The sequence below is a fragment of the Falco naumanni genome, chromosome 5 (assembly GCF_017639655.2).
Source record: "Falco naumanni isolate bFalNau1 chromosome 5, bFalNau1.pat, whole genome shotgun sequence".
In the NCBI taxonomy this organism is placed as follows: Eukaryota; Metazoa; Chordata; class Aves; order Falconiformes; family Falconidae; genus Falco; species Falco naumanni.
In genome coordinates, this window is record NC_054058.1 from 5411595 (window position 1) to 5436778 (window position 25184).

General features: G+C 49.4%; 1 protein-coding gene across 8 annotated transcripts in view; it reads left to right on the forward strand.

Moving 5' to 3' along the window:
- LOC121089196 (limbic system associated membrane protein) overlaps positions 1-25184 on the forward strand; it is a 1018254-nt gene that overhangs the window by 695443 nt on the left and 297627 nt on the right. For 3 of the 8 annotated variants that reach the window (XM_040596225.1, XM_040596229.1, XM_040596224.1), the window contains exons 1-2: positions 3882-3996; positions 5179-5257. In XM_040596225.1, coding sequence (XP_040452159.1) covers positions 3897-3996; positions 5179-5257 — 179 coding nt within the window. In that variant the 5' untranslated portion in view covers positions 3882-3896. Of the gene's footprint in view, positions 1-3611; positions 3716-3881; positions 3997-4580; positions 5258-25184 lie in introns of those variants that run through there. The other 5 variants (XM_040596226.1, XM_040596228.1, XM_040596227.1 and 2 more) reach the window with 5 other exon arrangements.

The window sequence follows — 25184 nt, forward strand, 5'->3', positions numbered from 1 at the left end:
GTCTCATGGAAATTATTTCTCTGCTCTTTCCAGCAGACTCTAGCCTGCTGTAGATGGAGGCTGCTTTATCAGGCAGGTATGGGTGAAGGAATAGACAGTGTATGGCCTCTGAGGACTCCGTCTTGGAGTCTGAGGAGAAGGGCATTGATCAGTGAAGGCCCACCTCCTCCTCAATTTGCCACTAGAGGTATCTGCTGCATTCAAAGGATTGACCACTTCTCTCCTAGCCCTGCCTTTTCTCCTTCTCTCCTACTCCTGTGGCTCCCTGTGTCCCAGGAACCGAAGGAGAGTGAAATGTAGCTGCTTAATAAATTGGAATGGGATGCTGCCCTTAGGAGCAGGGTGGAAATACGTGCATGTGGGAGCTGCAGGTACTGGAAGGGAGGAAGGGGAGATCACCACTCCCCTGCCATGGTCCCTTAATCTTCCTTGCCATGTGCTGAAACCCCTTGGCTCTTTTCTATTCCTCTCCATAATTCCTCTGCCAATGCAACAAAATTGCATTTTCTCTGCATGGCTGAGAAGCTTTGAGCAGGCTCTGCTGCTGAGTACAGCAGTGTATCTTGACTGAACACGTTATAGCTCACAAAACATCATACGTTTTCACTCATCATTGCAGATACCCTGAATAAAGTCCCTAGATGCTTGGACTCTGCTGGCAGAGCAGTTAGGCAGTCACCTTAAAACAATCGTGTTCGTCATCATAGGGTTGGAGACTTGTGCGAGCCGTTCTCTTTTTGTATTTTTCAGAAATGTTGTTTCCCTGATTCCAGCAATATTTGGGAACAAGTCACCCGTTTGGTGTGGCTGGTAGTGAATGAAAGTCAAGTGACAACAGTTGCCATTTTGTGGCTGTGGGTGGTGTGAGCCGATGAGCCTCATTTCAGCTCCTAGAGGGCAGCCATCCACATCACACAGACGGCTCCCGCAGCTGGCTTGTGTGGTTTCCATGGATTGCTCTTTGCTTTTAGCCACCTCAAATGCAAAACCACCCATCCCTATTTGTGGCCAGAATCCATGCTTTCAGTGTCTGTTGGCTCTCCACGAAAAGCAGATGGCACTTCAGGCTTTCACTATGTCAGTCCCTGAGTATCCCTAAAACTGAGCTGCCACACAGGTAGGCAGGTGACCTGAGTACCAGTCCCAGAGCATCTCAGCACTGCATATTTCAGCGAGGCTGCCTGTCCAGGGCCAGCACGTAGGGTCCCTCCTTTGGCCATCGTCGATGCCCAGACTGTGATGTCTTCATCCCATTTCCCTCAAAGCTGGGAAGAGTAAGGCTACCCAGGCTGTGTCTGCTTGCGCTGTGGTTTTCCTTCCAGCTTGTACACAGAGCCATCCCACACCCATAGTATGGAAACACAGGCACCTTCCTAAACCTGTATTCCAAACGTTTCTGCCGTGTCTTTGGTGGTGCTGTCCAACCTGCGCTCATGGAAGGGCATTGCTCCAGGCCACGTTCCCTTCAAACAGGGTATAAGTGTTCTGCGTTGGAGAAGGGTAATGTGGTACCTTCAGGGCTGGGCTCATACTGCCCCATCCATTCCTGCATAGTGAAAAATCTGGGCAGTCAGGCTGGCCCTGCCAGTCCTGCACCTACCAGGAGTATTGGAAAATGGTATTAAAAGATGGGAGTATGGATTTGTGGTGTCCATGCTCTGATTGTTTACCTGAATTTTTCTTGAAGTTTTCAGAAGGTAGGGAAGTTAGAAAGCAGACCTGCTGTTTCATTATCTGCTTCCAGCAGGGGGAGATGGGTCCAGAGAGTCATTTCTTCTGGGAACACGTACAAAAATAACATTCTTTATTTTACTCATGAGGCTCTCTCCTAGGATTGGTGTGATTCCTGCTTGTTTGGCCTTTTATACCCAGGTAACCCCTTCCTTTTGCTTCTGTACGCTTCTAAAAGCAAATAAGACCTATCAGCTTTATGTTTTGTTTTTGTTTCATTTTTTCCAAGGTTTATGAGACCCTCCAGGGAATTTCTTCCTCATCTCTCTGTTTATTATGTTTATTATTATTAAATAGTTATGCTACGGTGGTTCTAATGAGGACTGTATAAACGCGTAGGAAGATGAAGACTCCCCCTGTACTTCCATATCAGTAGAGAGGAGCCTCTGAGTCTGCTGGGATGCATCCCAGCTTTGTAGGGAGGAACGGCCACATGCAGTCCCACCTGGAGTTCAGGGTGTTGCCAGAGTCTGGGGACAGGATTCCTTCCTTCTGCCTCCCTGAAACCCCTCTCTGTCGTTCTCTGTATAAAACATATTGGTGCCACTTTCCATGAACTATATTTAACTAAGCATTAAATTTAGATTTAACTGGATAGTTATTGCCTCCTAAGTAAATACTCTGAGATAAGGAATTATTTAGTGAGCTCTAGCAGTTGGGTGGCAGATGCTTCTTACATTGCATAATAGTTAATCTTCGACAAATATGTTTTCCTTACTCCACTGGCATTTAATTAACATACAATAGCTTTTATTAAATGTAGATGAAACATATGTGGGAGACCCTTGTTAAAAGGATCGATGCAACATTTTGGCAACTAAGAGGGGTGCGTTTCTATCATTGGTAACTGCCTATGGGATCGGGTCTTTTAGCTGTACTTGACCTCTGTCACAAGAGCACGGAGGTTTCCTCTCGGTGATGCCCATTGTCGGGGATGCTGGCAGCCCGATGGCATCTCTCTGTCCCTTGTGAAGTCCATCGCCCTAGAGAGGTGGCTACTAGTCTAGCAGCAGCATGGTCTCATTCAGAGTAATACTCTTGTCAGGTGAAATCTCTCTCTGCAGTAGCTTGGGAACATCCAGTGTGTGGATTAACCCTTTCGTTCCTTCTTGTTGCTCCCCCTCTCTGGTGCCATCTGCGCCAAGTCTCCTGCAGGCGAAATGTCTGGATCAGCTCGCTCCTTGGCTTGAATACAAAGCAGTCATCTCTTTTGCCACTGCATGCCTGGCACTGGAGCAGTAATGTCATGACCTTAGCCCTTAATTTGTGGGCCTTTAACACATGCAGGGATTGTTTAAGTACCCATAGGCAGCACGGCCTTTCCATAGCAAGACTTGCAGGGGCCAGTTTCTAGGGGTTCGGAAAGCAATGGGACACATTCCTGGAAGAAGAAAATCAATCGAGGGCCATTAACTACAAAGACAGTGCCACTGGCCAGGGACGTGCCTTAGCCACAAATCACTGGGAATTAGGGAAGTGGCCTGGGGCAGTCCGGCTGCAGCTTGCCTTGTGCTCTGCTTCCCTGGGCTTTGGCTGGAGGCTGTGCTGAGGGACAGGACACGGGGTTAGAGGGACCTGTGATCCCATCCCATGTGGCCATTGCCATGCCACAGTGCGTTTCCCGTGCCTCTGCAGTTTGCACCCCCCAGGGCTGTGGGCCGGGTGAAGCAGCCAGTACCAGACCTGGGTTTTCCCTTTCTTCGCCCAGCAGCGCTGTGACTATGCAGGGCAGCAACTCTCAACAGAGTTCCCCTCTGCTTTTCCTGCACCTGCCACACTAGACCCCCCCTCAAACCACACCTTCTTTGCTCCCCCCCCCTCCCCCCCCGCTTTGGCCACAGAAGGGTTACGCTAGCGCAACATCCCTAGGAGCAGGCAGGCGAGAGCGAGCCGGGGGGGATGGCAGGCAGGCAGGCATCAGCAGCAAAACATACGGCTTATTCCTCTCCGTTAATTGAATCTCCCTTCTCGTGCGACGGTGCCGGTATGCGAGCGGTGGGAGCGCTCCCGGGTGGGCAGCGCCGCCGCCGGGCTCGGGGCTCAGCTGCGGGGACAGGCCGGGCATTCACACCGCGGGCGGCTCAATGCCGGCATTGTCTGCGGCCCGGCCCCGGGGCTGGGGGGGGCAGGGCGGGGGGGGGGGAGGGGAGGGGGCGGGGGGAGCGATGGGCCGCTGTTTATCTGGGGAGGGGACTCTGAGCGGGGAAGCAGCGCGGCCGAGGCTGCAGGGGCAGTTCCCAGGGATGCTGCTCCGGGAACGGGCAGGTCGGCGGCCCCGGGCCGCGCAGCCAAGTTGTTCGCACTTCTGGCCACAGCTGCTTTGCCCCCTCCCCCGCTCCCCTTCCTCAGCGTTTTGTGGATATCGGCCGCCTCTTGCTCCATCCCCTCTGCCCCGCTCCCTCTGCCTCCCCCGGCTGCTCCTGCCGTCTCCGCTCTCCTTCCCGTTCCCGGCTCGCACTTCCCCCTCTTCCCCAGCCCCCTCCTCCTCTCCCTCCTCCCCTTTTCCAGCCCCCTCTCCCTCCGGGCTTCCCCCCTCTGCCCTCCAGCCCTCCTCCCCTCCCATGGCCCCCTCTCCCCGCTGCAGTCCCCCCCTTCCCAGCCGCGCTCCGGCCCCCCCAGCCCCGTGCCGGCCGGGGGCAGCCCCTTCCCCGCCGGGCGGGGGGCGCGGGGCGCTGCGCCCCCGGGAGAGGGACGGGGAGCGCCGCTGCCGCCGCGGCGGTGCCGAGCTGCCGTCTCACGAGTGAGGCTCCCTCCCTCCCTCTCTCCTCCCTCCTCCCTCGCTCCCTCCCTCCCTCGCTCCGCCTGGGAAAGTGGGTTAGGAAGGGAGCTGGGGCTGGAGGCTGCACAGCCGCGCACTGGAGCGGGACCAGCCACTCGCGCAGCCCGGCGGCACAGGACTCGGCTTGTTCCTTTCCTTTTTTTTTTTTTTTTTTTTTTTCAACCTCTCTCCATCACTCCAAACGGGTCGATTTAATTGTTATCAATTTTTTATTATTATTTTGCTACCTGACTTTTTCCTCTTGCCTTTTTTGGGGGGTTGTGGTTTGGTGGTTTGTTTTTTTTTTTTTTCCCCCTTTCCCCCTTTTTTTTTGATTGAAGCTTGTGCTAAGACTTTTTGCGGAAAGCCTTTTGAAAAAAAAAAAAAAAAAAAGACGGGGGGGGGGAAGAAGCCAGCAACAGACTGAAAAGACCAAGAGAAAGTGGCAGCTAAGGACTGTGAAATCACCACCACCACCCCCTTTCTGGGGCTGTCGATCAGAGCGAGAGTTGTACATTATTATTATTGTTGTTGTTCTTTCTACATCTGTCTATCCACACACACAGGCAGAGAGAGAGCCAAGTACAGACAGTGAAACTCGACGAGACCAGCCATGGTAGCAAGGGCTCAGCCTGATCGGAAACAATTACCGCTGGTCCTACTGAGATTGCTTTGCCTTCTCCCTACAGGGCTGCCAGTCCGCAGCGTGGATTTTACCCGAGGTACCGATAACATCACCGTGAGGCAGGGGGACACAGCCATCCTCAGGTAGGGCATTTTGCCAACTTTTCCTTTTCTATGCGCGTATCTATATTTCCGTGGATGCAACGTCTACGTGTGATGCGATACAGATTTGTGTGCGTATGTCTCCGGGAGAGTGTGTGTTATTTTACCTCTCGAACTGCAGTAGCGGCAGCTGCTACAAACAAGCTCTGCGTGTTTGTGCTTTAATATTTAAAAAAAATAATTGCAAAGCTTTGAAACAATTCTTGCTCCCACTCTCCTCTGTATAGTGCTCTGGATCAAAAGAATTTCAGTGGGGAAAGATCTGTTTGTGTTAGCCAGCTCTTGTGGATGTACGTTTTCCACCAGCCCTGCAGTATCGATAGAGATATCGAAAAGGGATCCAGCTGCGCTTGCCAGATGTTCCATTGATCTTCCCATACTTCTTTTTGTACCTATGCAAAAACTTTATCCCTGGTGCTGCCAGAACTCTCAGGCAAGTTCTTTTGGGAAACTCTGGCTTTTAATTATTTTATTCATTTATTTATCTGCCCTGTAGGGAGGGGAGATGGATGCAGTGGTGGCAAAGGCTGGTGGAAAATGCTGTAGGAGCTCCGACATTTATGAAGCTTGTATCTCGTTCACTGTGTTGGTTTCTTTGCAGGACTAAGTAAACGGGTGTATGCTGTGCCTAACTGCCTGAGTGGTTGTGATGAGGGTGTCTTTGCACAGGAAGCCTTGTTCACTGGCAGTATTGAGTGTTACATTTCTGTATTCCTTGTCCAGGTCTTCTAAAGGTAGTTCTGAGGCTACTTGGGCTTTCGGTTAGGAGTGTCCCAAATAGCTGAAATGCAGTCATCTTTTTCCTTTGGGTTTCTCTTTCAAATACTGCCTTGCTCAACTTACCTGCAGTAACTTCCCTACTGAAGGACAATTTTCTGCGTGTGAGTGTGTGCGTGCACACGCTGTGTATTATGGCTATAAAAGTACTGGACGTATTAAAATAAGTCTGTAATCTGTGTGAGGAGCTGATAGTGCACAAACCTTGAAGCATCAAGGGAGCAATCCCCTAGCAAAGCTAACAGCAGCAGCAAAGTTTTCTTTCTCTTTCTCTGAAATAAATCCTGCTAGATGTCACCAAATGGTCTGCTACGTGATCCCCTGTGTCCTGCATCCCTCCCGTTTAATGACAGAGGAGTATGTGAGCTAGCAAGATGGGATCAGGGAAGAAGGATGCTAGAAGAGGGCTGTGTGTGTGCATGTATCGCTTCTCTCAGCTCCCGTGTGCTAGGTTGTTTTGATCCTGGAATATCTGTTCAGCAGCTTCCATTCCCCAGCTCTCCAGACTTGTTAACTCGCATGTAAGATTTATCCACATGGAGTAATAGGATTTACAGAGTAATTCATCTGCCTTGCATATGCAATGGAAGGGGTTTAGATGCGACATGGTAAACACCTAAGAAGGGGTGTTGCCTCTGACTCCCAGCTTCTCTCCTCTCCCTTTCACTCACTAGCAATTCCTATATCCCATTAACCCTTTTCTAGCAAGACTCCCAGCTGACTTATCCCATTTTCAAAGGCAGATCACTTCCATCAATCATTTATTTTGGAGGGGCTGCTCAGGCAGATGTTTGCTGGCATATGTTTGGTACATACAGGAGCAGACAAGTCATTAAGCTCACTTGCTGAGATAGGGGTCACTGAATTTCTATTTCCCACTTAACCTTGGAGCTTTTGAGTTTATCTAGATGCTGTGTGCTAAAGCTGCATTTGCAGCAGGGAGGGCTGAGCGGATGGTGGAGATGGTGCCTGCATGTGCTGCCTGTAAAGCGTTCGTCAGCAAGCTCAATGGGGCTGCATGGGAGAGTGGTGCATGGGATTGTGTGTGGGGTGTGTGGCTTGCCAGGGTTATGTCAGGCACTAAAACAAAACACCTGAGTGAGGTGATCCAGCTGTGTCAGCCAGATGTGTGCCAAGTGACACAGTTTGCAGGAGCGGCACACCACCCAGCCATGTAACTGCTTGCCCTGAGCAATACCGTGTTCCTGGCAGGCTGCGTTTCTGTCAGAAGTGACTGTGGCCAGTGCACAGGCGGCTTTACCTCCCTCGGCTGCCTTCCTAAGCTTTTTAAGCAGATCTGGCTGGCTATACGCTTTTCACATTTCCTAGGAAGGGCAGTTGTCTGCTCTCCCTTTCCCTGGGACCATCCCCAGGCTTCTGGGATGCTTCAGTCCCTTCCTCAGGGGAGAGGCAGAAGCCAGGCTGTGCTGGGAGACCGCACTGCCACATGAGGCTGGAAGGGGTGAGGTTTCCTTCTGCCCCATACAGTTTAGGACCTGCAAGATGATGTTTCATTCCCTCAGTTTTAAAGCAAGGGTTGGTTTGCTAACTTCCCCCTCGCTGTTTTCCCTGACCCTCCAAAAGCATAACTCACTTCAAGACAGCCTTGTGTTTGAAAAACTCCCAGCATCTTGCTCTGTCTGCCTATAGATCCACTAGTGACAACGCAAGGGGAAGAGCTAGATGGAGAAAAAACGTTAGGCGATCTATACTAACTGTGCTCAGAGCAGATCTTTACCTCCACAGAGAGATAGGTAGGAGATTTCTAGACAGAGATCGTATCACCTATCTTTGCTATGCATCTACTTCAGAGGGAAGAGGGAGCGTGCATTGTTGATTTACCAGTGCCAAGTAGCTCCATCCTGTAGCCTGAAGGAAAATGAAAATGTAGGAGGGAGAAAAATGATATGTAGTTGGCAAGAAATAAAAGCAATGTACATAGTGATAAGATAACTAAAAACATTTTGTTCATGTAAATTGCGGTGCAAATCGTTCAGCAAAGCACCGAAGACAAGGTATTCTGACTGATTCTTCTCCTTTGGGGCCTTATACACTTGTATATAGTGTTACACTTGTAGGTGGAAGGATGGGTGGGTGGACTGAACTACGAAGTGGAGAAAAATAGTTTCTTATAAGCCCTAATGTTCCTAAAGGAAACCAGTCCTGTGGAGCTTCATCTACAGCTTGTTACTCAGAATAGAGTTATTCTGAGAAGTTTGGATATGACTTTTTAAAGCTATGGCATTTAAAATATTCCCTTGCTATGGACTTTTTAAAAATGTTCTGAACTCCATACTGGCTCATCTCCTAAGTGACCTGGCAGCAGATTTGATTTATTTGTTGGCCTTGCTGAAGGTTGATGACTTTTAGTGAGTATTTGGCATAGGCAAGTTAGTCAGGGAATTGCAGAGAGAATAAAAATAGCTCGTGATAGACTATCCACAGGGAAAAGGATAATGATCTGCTCCTTAGAGCAAGGCTGAAAAGAGAGGAGGGGTCTGACAGCTGCAACAGGTGAGAAAGACTGAGCGGTGTTTCTGGTGTTTGGCCAGCTACAAGCAAGAGAAGAGAGCAGAATGTTTCAAAGATGAAACTGTATATCAGACAGCCTGTCAGACTTACTAAGGTTCCATTTTTTAACTCTGTCTTCAGCAAGCGAAGGACACTGAACCTTATTTCGAGTATTGAGAAGGAACTGTGTGCTCCAACTCATGCCAATGTCTTGCTTGCAAGATTACAGTCATGAGGTTGTCAGGTTTTGTGTGCAGCTTCCCTGCTTGATGTTTGAAAAAAATTTCCAAACAACAAACGCACAAAATATCCCCCAAAACTAAATAAAATGTGAAAAGAAAAACAAGTCCCAACCCCAAATCTTATTTCTGTTTACCTGCCTTCAGCATCCCTTCCCACCTTGTTTGCTCTGGGAGTGTTGGGTGAGCAAAGGCAGGGACCCTGTGCTTTGTTCCATGCTTTCAGCCTGGGGAGGGGGTGGGAAGCAGGAGGACATTGGCTAAGACAGGACATGTGCAGTGGTGGCAGGCAGCACAAACTGGGGAGGGAGGGAACTGTGCCTCTGTGTTGTGTTTGGCCCTTAAGGTGGGTTAGAAGCAAAACGGTGATGGAGTCCATGCTGCGGGCTCAGGTATCTGTACAGCGTGCCAGGAGGAGAGATCAGCTCTCTCAGGAACCACTGCCGCAGCTCACCCTAAAGTGCCTTTAAAGCGCTATTCTGTGGGCATCAGCGGGACTTGTAGGTTGCCCCCGGCTTTTAGTAGTCCTGGCACAAGGGCAGATTTGGCCTTTAATGACTTCTGAAATGGAGCTCATCACTAGCTGGAACCAAAATGGGTCACATCCCCATTCCCCTCCGCGCAGTTAGTCCCGTACAAATCCACCAAAGCCCAAGGGCACTGCCAGAAATACTGCATTTGTCTTTGGGGCAGATTCCTGGGGACTGCTGATAGAGGTACAAGTGACTCATACAGGGCTTAAGCTGCTGAGTGCTGCTCAGATGGTGCTCAGCCCACTGGAGAACTGGGATCTCGCCAAGGCCAGAATTTGGCTCATTGTTCCAGAGTTTTTCCGAGTATCAACTTTTCATCAAGAATTAAATCAATCTGATGCACTGATGAAAGAACCAACACTTAACTGAGTGTGCGGTTTCCATTTTTACCAGGTTTTTTTAGATAATATGAAGTTTCAGGCTGATAGCACATTTAGGAACTTCCATCCTAATGGGTACTTATTTTCTTCAAGTTACATGTGTCAAAGGATGGGCTGGATTCAAATTACCAGCAGTAACAATAGCGCTGTCAGTGTAATCTTGCAATATAAGCAATTTATGCAAACTCTGTTCTTGGCCTCCCAGTATTTTGCTGATATTCTACACATGGAGCTATGGTAGAGGACAAAAGCACCTCAGGCAAAGTAGCAACACAGCATCACAACAAAGTTTACGCCCTATACAGTCATTTTAAAAGAAAAGTAAAAGCTGTTCAGATTACACTTATAATTAGCATCTGATTTGTAATAGCCCTGAGCTGAGCCCTTTGCTAGAAATGAGAATAGGCACGTTCAAAGGTATAATGGTACATAATAATACAGCCTTGGCAGTGAAATTGTAACCTTGATTATTAGTAGTATTGTTGTGGTGCTTAAAGGCCACCACTAAGTTGAGGCAGCCTTTGTATTAAGTGCCAGGCGAGCACAGAGTATGAGAGATCCCCCGTTCGGCAGGGCAGGCAGCTATTAACCGGGACAGGCAGGGGCTGGGGGTGGGCAGGAGGTGCCCGGAGGTGAGGGGACTCGCCCAGGGTTGCACAGCAGGGCTCAGGCGCACCCAGCCGAGCGACCTATCCATTAGCTTGGGTTGTCTTGCGGCTCAGCCACGCAACAAGCCAGCAAATGCAACAGATGAGGTTTCTCTGGTATGTCTTCATCTGTGCTGGTATCGACTACGAGTCCCAAATGCTCTTCTCTTTCTCCAGGGTGTAAAAAGCCTTCGTTATCAAATGCAGCGTACACGTGTCAAGAGAGGGTGTGCTTGGATCTGTGCAAATGGGGCTGTACTCTGCTGATACTTTCCTTTAAAAAAAAACCCAAACCCCTAAATGTTTGAACGTAGTAACATATGATGTTGCAAAACTTCCAGGTCTGGCAGCAGATGGTGCCATTATATGAAGGCACACATGCCTGCATAGATGTGTGAGTGTGTGTGCATATATATGATAAAGGAATTGCAACGCGTATATGGTCAGGTGCTGGCGATCAGCATCTCTCCTCGTACACACACGATATTTATATATAGCGTGCCCAATGGTGAGCAGAGCCTTTGTGCTTCTGTGTTTTCTGATGGGGACTAACCCATCACAAGCAAAGGTGGAATGGAAATGAGAAAAGGAAAGGCCTTCGTTGGTGAAATTATGTATGTTTAATAACACCGTATGTATAATTTGCATTCAGAAAGATGGAGGAGGAGAGACAGTATCAGACAGTATGGCTTTAACCTCCTCCCCTGAGTCTGCACACACACTTCAGTTTGCAGCTAAGTACCATATGTTTTCCTACTTAGTTGGCATTAAAATTTATATAGTAGTACGTGTTACCTGGAGTGTCTCAGAGTTGGTACCTCTTCCACTCTGCTTCCCTCCCCAGCAGGTCATGAGGAAAGACCTAGTCTTAAAATAGCTCATAGTTACTGGAATTTGCCATCTCGTAACTCTCTTAAGTTTTCAAAATACGCATTACACATACTTGCCCTTTATATCCAGACCCACGGGCATCTGATTCTGACAGAGCTGCTGGGCCACAGCTCGCTGCCGGGGCGGCGGCAGGGCTTCGGCAGGCTCGCTGTGAGGCTGAATAGAGCCATTTTCATTGAAGGTACCTAGTTTTGTTGTCCATCAAAATACGCTCCGGCCTGTGTGAACTCATGCTCTGCTGGAGTGAGTGCAATGGAGGGCACAAAGGTGAAGTCAGGAATGCACTGAGTTTTCTTTCACTCTGGTCTCACTGAAGAAGAAACGAATGTGATTTTCAGCTGAATCTGACACCAAAGCACTTCCTTCAGGCTTCAGGCACATCTAATGTGCCTGGGTTTATGGTAAGTAATAGGAACCAATAATGATGAGTTTCACCTCTGCCTAGAAAACAGCTATTTCAAAATAATCTGAACAGCCAGGCTCCCCCATGCATGTGTATTTGTGCAGATTTTTAATAGGAGCAACTTGGTGGTGTGGGAGAAGCCAGCTGTGACCCCAGGGTGCCCCACTGTGCTGAGCCCTGTGCAAAGAGAGGAGAAATAACCCTGCCGCAGCTCAATTAATTCCACTGGTGTTGGGCTTTTTTGGTCAGAGCGAAGTTGATGGAATGGAGCCTACTCGGACTGGGCTGGAGTTCAGCAGAGACTTTGCAGTAACGCATCTGCGTGAGGTTTGGGGGCTGCCTGCTTGCGTGTGCCTGTGAGCAAGTGTGTGTTTCCCTACATTTTCTCCTGCTTAAGAATGGAAAGTGTTTTCTTCCGTGTAGTTTTACAAATGTTCATATACTTCGTGAAGTTGCAAGCGTTATATAAGTCCGAGGCAGCACTGCCCGATGCACAGGGGGAGAGGCTGCTTGCTTGGGGGTCTGTGTGGCTTTTCTCAACACATGGGCCTTTGTAACCATCGCTAACGCTGGAAACATCCTTTTGCTTCAGTGTGCCTCAGTTGCTGCAGCTGTTAAAGGAAAAAGCAGCGAGCGAACAGGATATTGCATCTTCCTCTTCTGGGACTCAGTGGTTAACACCACGGTAGATCTGGCCAATACTGTCCCTTTCCAGTAGCAACCTGAGCCACTCTCCCCGCTGAAATTTGGATTTCTGTGGCAGAGGGAAGTAGTGAAAGCTTTGGAAGAGCAGGGGGGCATGTCTCCCACACAGCCCTCCCACCCTCCTGTGAGAGGCGAGAGGTGCCCGAGTGGTTTCTCATCACAGGTGCTCCCCTTAGATGGGTTCATAGAAAAGCACCGGATTTATGAGGGGGAGGGGAAGGCCAGGAGATCTTCAGCTCCCCATGCACCAAACTGTGTGCTGTGCATTTGTGAAAAAAACCGGGGTGGTCATACAGCTGTGCAGCCACCACTCACAGTGCCACTGCACCCCCTCCTCTGAGGGATGGCAGGGTGGCCACGTTGGAGATGCACCACTGCCCTTGCCCCTGATGTGGTGTGACTTAGTGTGTCAGCGACAGCAGTGCCTCACCAGGGGTGGTGACAGTGGACAGTGCTTTCCCAGCGTAGGTACCCAGGGATGCTCTAACCGGGAACCTGATGGTACCTGTATGGCAGCTACCTTGCTCCCCCCATCCCAGGCTGGTTGTCCACCCTCACACGAGGCTGGCCAAGGGAGACGGTGGCTCAGAGCTGCACATCCCTTCACTTTTCCTGCCTTGCTGTGCAAAAATAAACCCATGTTGAAATCCACTGGCAGGCAGCATCCATGACTTCGAATAGTAAATACAAATCTCTCCCTCTCCCTCTCCGTGTGTCTCTCTCTCTGTGTTATTAAGCTGACAGGCACTTAGCCAATTATCCAGTCGTCGTCTCAGCTGTATTTATGGAGGAGGAAGAGGCAACGCACACAGCTCTTGTCTTCAGGGCTTCAGCTGAGTCTCCCTTGTGTGCTGCAGCGTTTTCCCTTGTGTGAGCTGCTTAGGACGTACAGGGAAAGAAACCATTGAAGGGGATGAGTTGAGGAGAGGGAGGGGGAAGCAGAGAGGGGGAAGGGGTCTGCTCCCCCAGACCAGGCACGTGCCATTGGTTTTGTGTTTAAATTGTTTGCTGTTGGTTTTGTGTTTAAATTTGGCAGAGCGCACGTGCCTTTGTTGCATAAGGCTGGGACGGATGGGGAATGTGCTGGTTGCAGGTACTCGCAAAGTCATTTTGCAACGACCAAGAGTCAGGAGCTATGCGGTGGCAGACTGCGAGTCTGTGCCGTAAAGTAAGGGGGCCACATGTACCTGGGGCCATAGCATGAATCTGTGACTTGGAGCTGAGAGCCACCCCTCATCCCTGATGCGGTATCGCTCCTAGAACAAACAGCCTGCACTGGCTCAAGTGTTTACTCCAAACAGCAAAATTTAGGCAAATAGCACTGAAGTGTTCTGTGAATATTTTCATGAATGTTAAAAATGAATTCACTTTAGCTGCAGCTGTGCTTCCTTTGTGTGTGTGCATGTGCATCTTTTTTTCTCTCCCCCTGGTGAATAATCTGAGTGGATGAGTTTTCCTTGCCCTGGCATTCACGGACAGAACATTTAAAATGGGTTCATAGATGAACAAACAAAGCTCTAGCTGCAATTTCTGGGCTGAAAGGCCCTGGCTATACGGATTTGCAGGCTTGTGTGCCTATTCCTTCTCCACTGCCCCCTGACACTAACTTTGAGTACATGCCTGTGGTGGTCTTGATGCTGCTTGGGGAGCACTGGACATGACTCTTAGAAACCTTCGTCAGAGCCTGGGCATAAAAGCAGTCAAACAAGTAAGATGTGGAGCTGATCGCAGCTTGAGCCACAATAATTTATGTGCATGTGACAAGAGAAAATTACCTTTAAACTCTGCACCCAACCAATCAATCTTACAGCAGCCTGTTTTTGCTAGGAAAGGTGCCTCAGGCCAAGCCTATCAAGCTCAGAAAAAGAAAGGTTAAAATGTTCTAACATCATTATCTCTTTCTTTTCCTTTGGAGGAGAGGAGCCACAGTGACAAAGCCTAGCTGACTCCTTCACACCACCCCCTTCTTAGTGAGCTCCATTCCCACAGCCCAGATTTCCAACAGGAGTCAGCAGGAATTTGTCCACGGTCAGGCCCTTTGCTCATCATGTCAGGGAACAGAAAGGAGAGCATGTGACAGAGGGGACCAGGCATTAATAATCATGCTGGAACTGGAAAATGCTCAAGAGGGGAGAAAAACACCACCACTACAAGGCAGCAACCCTACTGAGAGCTGCAGGTAGCCCAGGGATGTTAGGAACCTCCCATCTGTTCTGAGGTGTCATCTGAGCTTGGAGAAAAGTGGGAATCGGGGAGTGATTAATCCCTGAAAAATTATTGTCCCCTCTCTGCCAAATACAACATAATATGATCTGTAGCCTCCAGGCCTGCAGCTATAGAGCAGGGAGCCTATGCCAGCTGAGGCAATTGTTTATTGGGGCTTTGTGGGGGAAGGGACGCTTGAGCCCCCGCTCCTCACGTGAGCAGGGTCATGTGTGAGCCGTGAGTCAGTGGAGCCTGTTTGTCCATCGGAGCCGGCAGGTTTATTAGCAGTCCCTTCCAGTCAAAGGCAGGGGAGATTTTAAGCTGGTGAGAGAAGATAGGGAGGGACTGCTGCAGCCCACCCTCCCCATTTTCCCATCTGATGCCCCCTTATCCTTTGGCATGCTGGTTTAACAGGGATGGTCCTTCCACAGCCCACCACCATTTCTCAGGCAGACTGTGTCCCCCACCTCCAGCTCCACAGACTTATCCTGGCTGCCCCCACTCTAGCGGGCCTCTTGTTCCTGACAGCAGGGTGAGGACCTCTCAGCCCCACGGCTCACCTGGCACCCACAGCCTTCTCCCCTGCCATGAGGACATCTCTCACCACCTTCTCTTTGCTCCCTGACCAGGAGGGACCTCAGCACTCGGTCCTGGCCACAGCAGATCATGCCTCTTCTTTTTAAGTAACCCCTTTTGGCTGACTTTCCCCTAGCTAGTCACTGCTGTCACCACCCAGTTACCCTGTGCCACTGGCCATCGGGGTGGTTGGCAGCACTGCAGAGAGGCAATCGGGGATGGAGAAGATGTGAGGGAGCGTGCTACTTTCCAGAGTCCTTCGCAACGCCGTGGAAAAATGACGCCCACACCCACACAGTTGCTGGCATGCACCCGCCATACACCTGCACAGGCCTATTTGTCTGTTCCTTCAATTACGATGCTATTTAATTGAAATCGCTCCCGAGTGTAGCGGGGCTGAGATGGGGGTTCTGGCTGTGTGCTCAGACAGGCCTTACACGTGCAAGCAAGTACCTTGTGAATAGCTGGCTTTGGGTCCTGTGAGCCACGGACCCTGTGAGAAGAAGCTAAGAAAATGCATCAGCCTTGTAGTGACTTTCCCCCTCATGGCAGTTGCCTGAAATGGATCAACTTGCTGATGGGGGGTATGGGTAGGGGCAGGCTCCAGGGAGTGCTGGCCTCATGTTTATTGAGGAAAAACCCAACTAGGACAGAAAGCACAAGGAAGTGTGCACAGTCAGATCGCTTTTCTCAGCTGTACGCTATGTAAGGCAGCCATCATTTTGGGCAGTAAACAATTGAGGTCAGTATACGAGGGCAGTACCCCTTAGAGTGTGCTAAATGTGGGTGACAGTAATAGGAGATCCCATGCTAATGAGGAACAGAAAAGGAGTAACCTTCACCAGCTAGACCCGCTCCTTAGGGACTGTTGTTATTAGACCTACTGCTGAGACTTGGAGCGTGCCCAAAGCCTTCGGGTTGTGCACATGGTGTACTTCATCCGCCTTCCCTCCACTGCCACCCTTGGCTGTCTCTTGCCAGCAAGGAAAGGGAAGACTGTGTTTGCAGAGAGCTGTCCACTGAGAGAAAGGATGGGTAAGTTCATCGGAGAGACAGAGCTGAAAACTCTCTCCTGTTTCCCCTCTCGCAGATCTTACCCAGCTCCCTCTGCTTGGCACATTCCCCCATCCAGCGTTCCACCTGCCACTATGAAGTTGCTGTCACATCTCCTTCTTGCCTTCTCCATCTCCTCCCTCCCTCCTTTGCTTTCTCTCTCTGTCTCAATCCATCTTCTCCTCAACCTTCACCCCTCCCCAACACGAGTTCTTATTCCTGACGCCCGCCCCTTCCCCTTCTTCATTTTCTCTCTCTTTGCTCAGCTCTGATGTCCTTTGAATTTCCCTCCCCTCTGGACCCAGGGGCGAGAACTGGGGGGCTGGGGCAAAAGCAGAGAAGGATGGGGGAGCACCATAGTGACTGCAGTGCCCGACTCTTCTGCTGTAGATGGTAGAGCAGACTGACATCTCTTGTTGGGCATGACCACTCAGTCAGCACTTTGTATTCAGGCTGGGCCAGCAGAGTATTCCCAGTGTATTTATTTTCTGTTTTTACACAGCGTGCCTGGTGCCTGTTTGTCCTGAGAGCTCATAGGAAGGGGTGTGTACGAGTGCTAGTAAGAAGCGGGGGCTGTGTCGCCAGCAAAGCTTTCTCTTCCTAGCAGGAATGTAGTTGGATGTCTGTTGCATCCCAGTGATCTGCTTCTCCTGCTTTCAGCTGCAGCCCAAGTTGGAAATAGAGTGGAAGGAGAGCCGTTCATTGACGAGGTGGTTGACAGGCGAGAGCTGATGCTGCAGGCTTGTGTGAAAGCCACCCTGCTGCTGTCAGCAGAGGAGCATGCTGTGGTGTTTCCTTGGTGTGCTGTGATTCTGCTGCTGGAAGTGGGAAGAGGGCAGCTGGGGGCTTTTTCTCCCTCTGTTGTAGCTCTTTCTTGGGTGAGAAGCTTGACACTCCTGCATGATGCTGATGTGGGGTGACACAGGTCAGTGCTGGTGTGCAGACCTGAGATTTTCTTGCAGAGGTGGCAAAGAAGGCAGATAAATTTAAAGGACAGTCATGGGGCAATGTTATGGAAGGTCCTCGGTGTTCAACTGCCAGACATCTCTGACCTTGAAGAGAAGTAGCAGGTCTTTAGCTCATGAGTTAGGATCATTTCAGCCAGATTTATCCATTCCAGGAGAGGCTTTCCAGCAACTCTGGAGACAGCCCCACGTGTTTGGCATGGAAACATAAGATGCTACAGAAAACTAAAGCCAGCTGCTGGTACTGTAGCAAGGATGTTCCTCAGTGCTGGTCACCCTTTATTACCCTCCTGTGGTACTTCCTTTTTGTGAGACTGGGACTCTGAAGCCTTTGTGAAAACACGTGCATCCTGGCTGCTTTTACACCTAAGGGAAACCTGAGATTGGCATCCATAATCAGGAGCAGAAGGTGCTGCAGGCAATCTGTCTTCCTAACACTGCATTAAACCCATTTTAGTTCTTTCAGCTAAATATCAAATTATCTGTCCACCCACACATCCTCCCCACTGCATCGACTGTGCTTAGTGATGGGCCATCTGTAGGACTTCTACCGGACAAGGGGGTCCGCAGGGGTTCTTGCGTAACATGCTTCATGCGTATTCATTGGCCTTTAGAGTGGCATTTCTTCCCTTCCTATTCTCCTGGCTGGTCTCCAGTACTGGCGATGAGTCAGAGGCATGCAGGTCTATCCATTTGAAAAGTGTGTCCCAAGGTGGAGGAACATGTGCAGCTTTTCTTCTTGCCTGAGCTGGGAAGTGGTGCTTAAACACAGGCCAGGTAGGTGTCTTGCCAGTTGAGAGGGTCAACAGATAGCACACAGATGCCAATAAAAGAGAATAGCCTTAATTTGCTGTGCGTTCCAAGTTAATACAGAAAATAAGGCAATATACACATGCAGATGGATTAGCTTACAATGATTCAAGCAACAAAATAGATAAGCAAGGTAATGCACCTAATCATTACTACTTAAGGTTAGCTATAGTGATTAAGAAAGATACGTCACCAATTGCCCTAATGTATTACCATCATCTAGATCTGTTACCATCATCCAGATCCGCAGTTGCAGTGAGAATGTGGAGAGCCTGTCCTGGCAATTTGGGACTCCTACGCAGGGCATCCCCTTGCAGGTGAGGTCTCTAAAATTGCTGCAAGAGGGCCCAACTTTTTATACAGTTGAACAAGCACCTTTGATAATTTCAAAGGCAGAAACATGGGATTCTGTCCCAAGCCTGGCCAGGGCTCAGGGAGGAGCCCAAAAGAGGTATTTTTAACTATTACATATTTAACAGAATGTCTGCTCAAACCGTCTGGGGTATGTCACAAGACAGGTTAATTTCAAGTGCCAAAGTATCCGGAAGGTCTTGTGACACGCTCCCCGATGAGGATAAATCATTTCTGCTTAGACTGCTTCCTTTTCTTGCTGATTATTGTTATTTTGAGATGGCAATCATAAGCTTAATATACCAAAATTGCAAAGCTAACACCATATATGCTTAGGCAGATGGTTAGGTTGTTGAATTAATCTAAAGGTCAACTTTATTCAGGGCCTGTTAGGAGGTCCCCGGTACTTGAGTAGGTCAAGGACCTCAGGCGTAGATTAGTCAGGCTTTTAAATGCCTTTTGGTTTTTTTTGGTTTTGGTTTGTTTTTTTTTTTTTTTCCCCCATATGGAGCTCAAAGTGGGGGCAGCATCCAAGAAAAGAGAGAAGGAAGGGCACACAGCAGACTTAGCATCGTTCAGTGTCTTACTGGATGCCATGTTGTGTTCTGCTCTAGCTGTGCCCCTGCTTTGGGGTACTGTTGGCATCTCGCTGATCACTGTATACACAGAGGTAGAATCCTGTGTCTCTTTGGGGTACTTTGTGTTACTAGGGCGATGTGGACCAGTTGGATGTAGTCCAGAAGAGAGAAGTGGAGATGATGAGAAGTCTAGACAGCATAATCAGAGAGGAGAGGTGGATGGAAATGAGGCTGTTAGGCCTAAAGAAGAGGGCTAAGCGTCAGATACGAACATCAGCATGTAGGTACATAAGATACAAAAGAAAGGAACAATGTCTTCTTCAGGAGAGGGTGAAGAGGGATGATTTAAGATTGCAGCAAGAGACACGGGTTGAATGTCAGAACTTTGCAACAGTAAAGGTAGCAAAACATTGAATCAAATTGCTTTGGGAGGCTGTGTAGCTGCATCACTGGAGGGCTTTAAGGACAGACTACGTATGTACAAGAAATGACAGATGCCACAAATGACAAAGTAGAGCTCATCCATCCTTCCTGGAGAAGAACAGACTAGATGGTTCCTTTGGGTCTCTTCCACCTCTGCTGCTTGATTCTGTGCAGCCTTCAGGCTCAGAGAACGGCAGGAGCATGGGCAAAAACACAGCTGAAAGCATCAGAAAAACGCCTCGGCAAGAAGCCAAGTGAGCCTGGCCAGGAGGTCTTTACCTATTTCTTCTGCTGTGGCTGCCCTCCTCCCTTCCATCGCAGGACGGCGGTGTGCTCCAAGGAGTCTGCAGTCAGTACCACTCTAGTCCAAGCATGTGATGCTTAACCTGTCTGGCAAACAGAAGTAGGAATCAGTGTCAAGACTATCCCTGAAACCAATTTTCTTTCAGAGGGACTCGGATCTTTTTCTCATCTGCTGCCCTTGGAGGGCCACAGGACCTAGAGGACGTTTTACCACAAGTGTGATAGGAAAAAAACAAGTTGAGGGCTCAGTGTTTTGTCCTGGGAAAGTTTGATGATGTTGCTGAACGTTTACCTCACGAGGCTTTGTCAGCATGTTCTGCTAATGGAATGTCACCTTTCCCTGGTGTGACATCACCTTGTGCATTGGGATATGAGCCCATGAGACTCAGGGTTTACCCGAGGGGTGGATGTGGTGCGGTGTATGAGCGCTGTTGGGGCTTTTCACCACCAGGGAGGTGGCACGTGACATAAGACACAAAGTAGGGCAGGCAGCAAGCCTCACAGCCACGGAGCGTCATGCCTTAAGCAATGAATTGCACGACTTACAGGGGGCACATGAAGCAACCAGAAAACTCCAGTGCAGTGAGGATGTATGGGAGAGTAGAAAAAGGATGTTTTAGGAGGGTGAGGAGCAATTTAGGAGAGAAAAAGCTAATTGGGGAAGGGAGAGAAGAACATACAGGGGCCTGTTGTAAAGTCTGGATGAATGCTTTTGATCTTCAGCTTTCTCCAGCTGTAGTGACCCGGGCCGTTGCTAACCTGGCCAGGCAAGCTGCCAGAGGCTGTCTCCATTGCTCACCTATTGTCCACTCTCATCCTGTCTCCGACTCGTGTTTTCTTGTCAGCATTTCTCTCCCACAGATCGATTCCTCCTTGGCTCATCCCAGTGATTTTAAGCATAGAGAGAAACTTCCTTTTGGTGGTGAGAGATAATCAAGCTGAATATTACCCATCTCTGAAGGGGAGGCAGTCCGTGAGCAGAGCCAAAGTCAATATCTTGGCAGATGTTGCCTTGCATTGATTTATCTTCTCCTAGAGCAGGGTGGATGGCCTCAAAGAAGGCAGCATGGTCACCTGGCCAAGCCCCAGCACATTTGCAGGCTACGTTAGCTTGCCTTATTTGGTCTCAAGAAGCTGCTCTCCTCAGTGTCCAGGGCTAGAAGAGCGTGGTGCCAAACTCACAAATCCCTCCTTCGCTCCTGTGTTCACATCGGTGTTACTTGTGCCGAGACAGATCCTGGGCTCAGAGCACTGGCTGATGGTGCTGAGCTAAGCCAGCCTCATTTACTGGCTTAATGGAGCAAGAAAACAATTGTCTGTGCTGCTGCTGGGGCAGGGACGAGGAGCAGGAGACCCATGTCCCGGAGGGGCCTTGCAGCGTGGGGGTTTCCCTTTGCGGTGAACCTGGATGTGTCAGAGAGGGAAACAAGGGAGAGGAAACTTCTGTGTGAGCAGGGAGGGAGCAGCAGGAGTGGGGGGAAACAGGCAGGACCCCTCCGAGTCAGAGGAATTACAGCCAGGGGATTGCTGTGCAGGACAGGGGAGGAGAAGGGGGGCTGCTTGCAGACGGGGGGTAGCGGTGGAGGCAGGCTGTGTGGGAACCAGTTGCCAGGCAGGAGGACCAGGTCAGAGCATTGCTCCTGGGCTTCGCCCTGTCAGGACAAGCAGACAAAGGTGTGTGATGCTACCTGTATAGAGTTCCCGTTCCCAGCTCCCCAGTATAATGCACTCTCTGTTTTCAAAGACCTTTGAGCTCTCCTCCTGCATCGGGGAACTCCAGGTTTGGCTTTGGCAGCAAAGGGCCTCCAGCAGAGTAGGCTGGGGGGTGGGGGGGGGGCGGTTCAAAACCGCAGCTAGAGAGAAACCATCTGTGTGATCTCAAGTAACAGATACTCACATGCAAACCCCATCCCCTTTGGTACCACCCCCTTCCCCTCAGCCTCCTTCCCCAGCCCCTCACCTCCCCAGCCCTGGGTGAGACCCCCCCCTACCCACCCTGCCACTTCGGTGCTGTAGCAGCGGTCACTGCACAGATTCATATACAGCATCCCTGGTTCTGCAGTCTCCCCGAGGCCCTGCACAGATGCTGATTGTCTTCATGCCCAGTTGGGGACAGCAGGAATCTTTATAAATAGCATCAATTTCTTGCGTAGCAAAGAGAAAACTTTCCCCTAAAAGTCCATCCTTCTGCTCCCAGGACTCGCCGGGAGGTCTCTTAAATGTCACAGTACGTTTGCAGCAGATAGTACCTCTGGAGGCTTCCTGTGGGTTCAGGTCTTGATCCAGGCAGAAATGGAACAAGTTTGCTGAATCTTTCCTCACAACCTAGTTCTTTCTGCCTGTCCTCGTCATTTTTATGTGAACGGTGCTTTCTGTTCAGAAGAGGCTTGAGACTGAAATAGGAGAAGCTGCAGAAGTGGGCGCTTAAGACGCAGGAGCCTAATGTGCTGGGGGAAGAAATAGATCTGGAGCAGCAGAAGGGGTACAGGGGTGCAGGAGCAGAGCTGGCACGGGGAGCCCCAGGTTGGGACAACTTGGAGGGGGAGGGGAGAGCTACCATTACTATCACAAGAGACAGGTGCATTAAGAATGAGCAAACATCCCTACAAGAAAGTAATATGCTTTTCCAGCACTAAAGGTTCCTGCTGCTCCCCTCTGGGGTTGATTTGCTTCTGCAGGAGCACGTAGTGCTTAGAGGAGCCAAAAGCAACCTTCTTAGAGGCACAGTTGTTCATCCTCCCTCTCCCCTGCTCCCTGCCCACAGGCAGAGGGTGGCACGTAGCACCTGTGGGCAGATGAAGCCCTTTCCATCTCCCTAGCTGACACCAGGCTCCATCCTGCTGACAGCAGCTGGACATCCCCTGCTGCTGCACCACTTCAGCCTTAGGCGCTGCTTGCTGCTGCTGGGGCTCGTGTTTGCATCAGCAAATGTTCCTTCGCTGAGGGTTTGTGGCTACGGGGGCTGCGCTGTGCTTGCCGGCTGAGGATCTCCCTGCGGGCGTTGCAGGGAGAGGCCCTGGTGGCATATGCACAGTGATATTTAAATTAAAATTGCTCATATGAGATTCAGGGAGTAACAGGGAACAGCACCCAAGGGTTGGAAATCCTTCACCTCTCACGTGCCTCCCAGCGGCTCCCCAGTGCCTCGCGGAGCCCAGTTTGGACTGCCGGTGTACCATATATTATGCTGTCAGCCTCCGTTTGTGATTTCTGCCCTGTCCTTGCTTGTTCTCTGTTTTCCTTTGTGTTTATTATTCTAATTTATTGAGTTACCTGGAGTGTTTTCACAGACACCAAGGCTGCTTTGCAAAAATTAATGATTGTGCATTCTGCTTGGTGGTGCCTTGTGTAGACTTCGCTTTTATGTGATGGAGCCTAAAATATGCTCAGAGAAAATGAAAATGTTAACCTCTATTAAAAGCATACATAGATAAGTTGTTGTCAGATCTCTGCCAGAGCACATGGAATTACTTTGAGATTATTTAGCTCAGTAGTCCCTGTCATTTCTGAATCTCAAAGTATTTTAATTAATTTCCCCTTTGAGACAAGTCACTATTAGTCTCCCCACTTCGCAGTGTGAGAAGCGGAGGCTCAAAAAGGAAATTTTATCTCTGCAAATTAGTGGCTGGACATAGGTGAGCAAAATCTTTGTAGGCTGGAAGCCCAGCTTATAGGTCCTGCTCGGAGCTGTGCTACCTAACTGGCTGCTGGACCAGGGTATCACATGAACATCTCCTAACATAATGCAAAAGCAGGAGATCGTCTCATCTCCATTGTGGTCAGAAAGGCCAGAGCTGGCAGTTCCAGTTCAGTAGAAAGGCAGCTGTGTGCAGGGAATGCTCAGCTCCTTTCATGTTCCTGAGAAAATCGGTGACCAGTGCTTGCACCTTAGTGTCCCTGCCTGTGAAATGGAGATTCTGGTCCAGAGAATGAGCATCCTGGTACAGGAGGAACCGACATTCATGCATCTCTCTAAAGGAGGCCAGGAATTCGAGCAGAGAAACCTACAGAGAGCAGTGCAAAGTGTTCCGTTGGTTTTTGAGGTACTGACTTGCTTTTCTGGAAAGGAGTAAAGCAGGATGCCCAAAAAGGTGGTTACGGAGTGTGTGACGGCCCTCTGGGCTCTGTTGGGAAGATCTAGATGGGGTCACAGGAAACGACAGCCCTGTAAATCTTGGAGCTGTGTCTGTGGCAGGTCCTTTCAGGGAGTGATACTGTAAATCTGTTGAAACAAGCTGTCTGTTCCCTAAAAGTTTACTGAGAATGAGTGCATTCCCTGATGGGTCAATGCCAGATCCAGCACTCATGGAGATCACTCAGAGGCACTAGGGGTGACGTGATACAGGAGGGAATTTTTAGGTGCTGGGACACAAGCCATCTGAAAGGGAAATTTCTACTCAGGTCCTCCATGAGCTCCTTAAAACGGGTAGGATGATCATTTTTCTCTCTTGCCTGAACACTTAAAAATGCTTAAGAGAGAGTGCTTTTCAAACAGACTCTTGTTTAGCATGTATGAATTTCCTCCCAAATAAAAGAATTTAAGAAAAAGCAGATGACAGCAGAATCTTTTTACATCAGTGTCTTGCATCTTTTTTAATTTGCATTATATAAGAAAATAGAAAACCTTCCTAAGTGGGCAAATATGCAAAATCATAGAAGTAACTTGCTGATAGGAGACGTTTCTGTGTCCTGGACAAATTGTTTCATGCTTATGGTCTGAAGCAAGAGGGCTGATATCACTGACATTGGGGGGAAGGGCTTGTGGGAAGGGCTTTTCCCATCATATATAAAGAGACCATTGATATTCTTGCAGTTCATGTAACTGTATCGTACTCCTTCTAGGGATAGCCTTTGGCCTGGGTATTATCTTGTGGCAATGAGTTCCACGTGTTACTGCACACAGTAGGAAAGCTGCAAATCCGGTCCGGCCTTGGATGGGTAGCGGTTCAGTTGTACGGGATGCTCTCTAGCTTTATCAGGGTGCTTGCCTTTGCTCTACTCTTCATTATTTTATATATCCCTATGCCATCCGGCCTGATGCTTTTCGACTTTGAAGCAAAAAGACCCAGTGTTTTCAATTTCCCCTCTTACAGAAATCTTGCCAGGCCTGTAACTCATTTCTGTCACCTGTCCCCAAACCCACTGTATTTCTACGGCATCTTTTGCAGGTAGGATGACCTGCTGTGGGACACTGCATTGCCCTGCAGTACCACACGTGGCCTCGTTTTTAACTCTTCATCTCGGTGTATCCAGTCGTTATGTTTGGGCTTTTGCCCGTGCTGAACAGGGGATTTTAATGAGTTTGCCATACATGAATCTTCCTTTCTGAATTATTACGGTTAATTTAGAAGGCATCAAAGTATCCCAGATAATTCCTTCTAGAACATGCATCACCTGGCATCCTGTGCCTGGTCAGTGCTCCCGCTTAAGACAGGGTATAGCCCAGTACAATGCCTTTTTCCCAGTTTGTTTGTAAACTGAGTTGGCGCACTGCTCATTTGCACTCTTGTTTTACTGAGTCATGCTCTACTGTTTTTTTCTTAAAATTCAGTGTTTCTT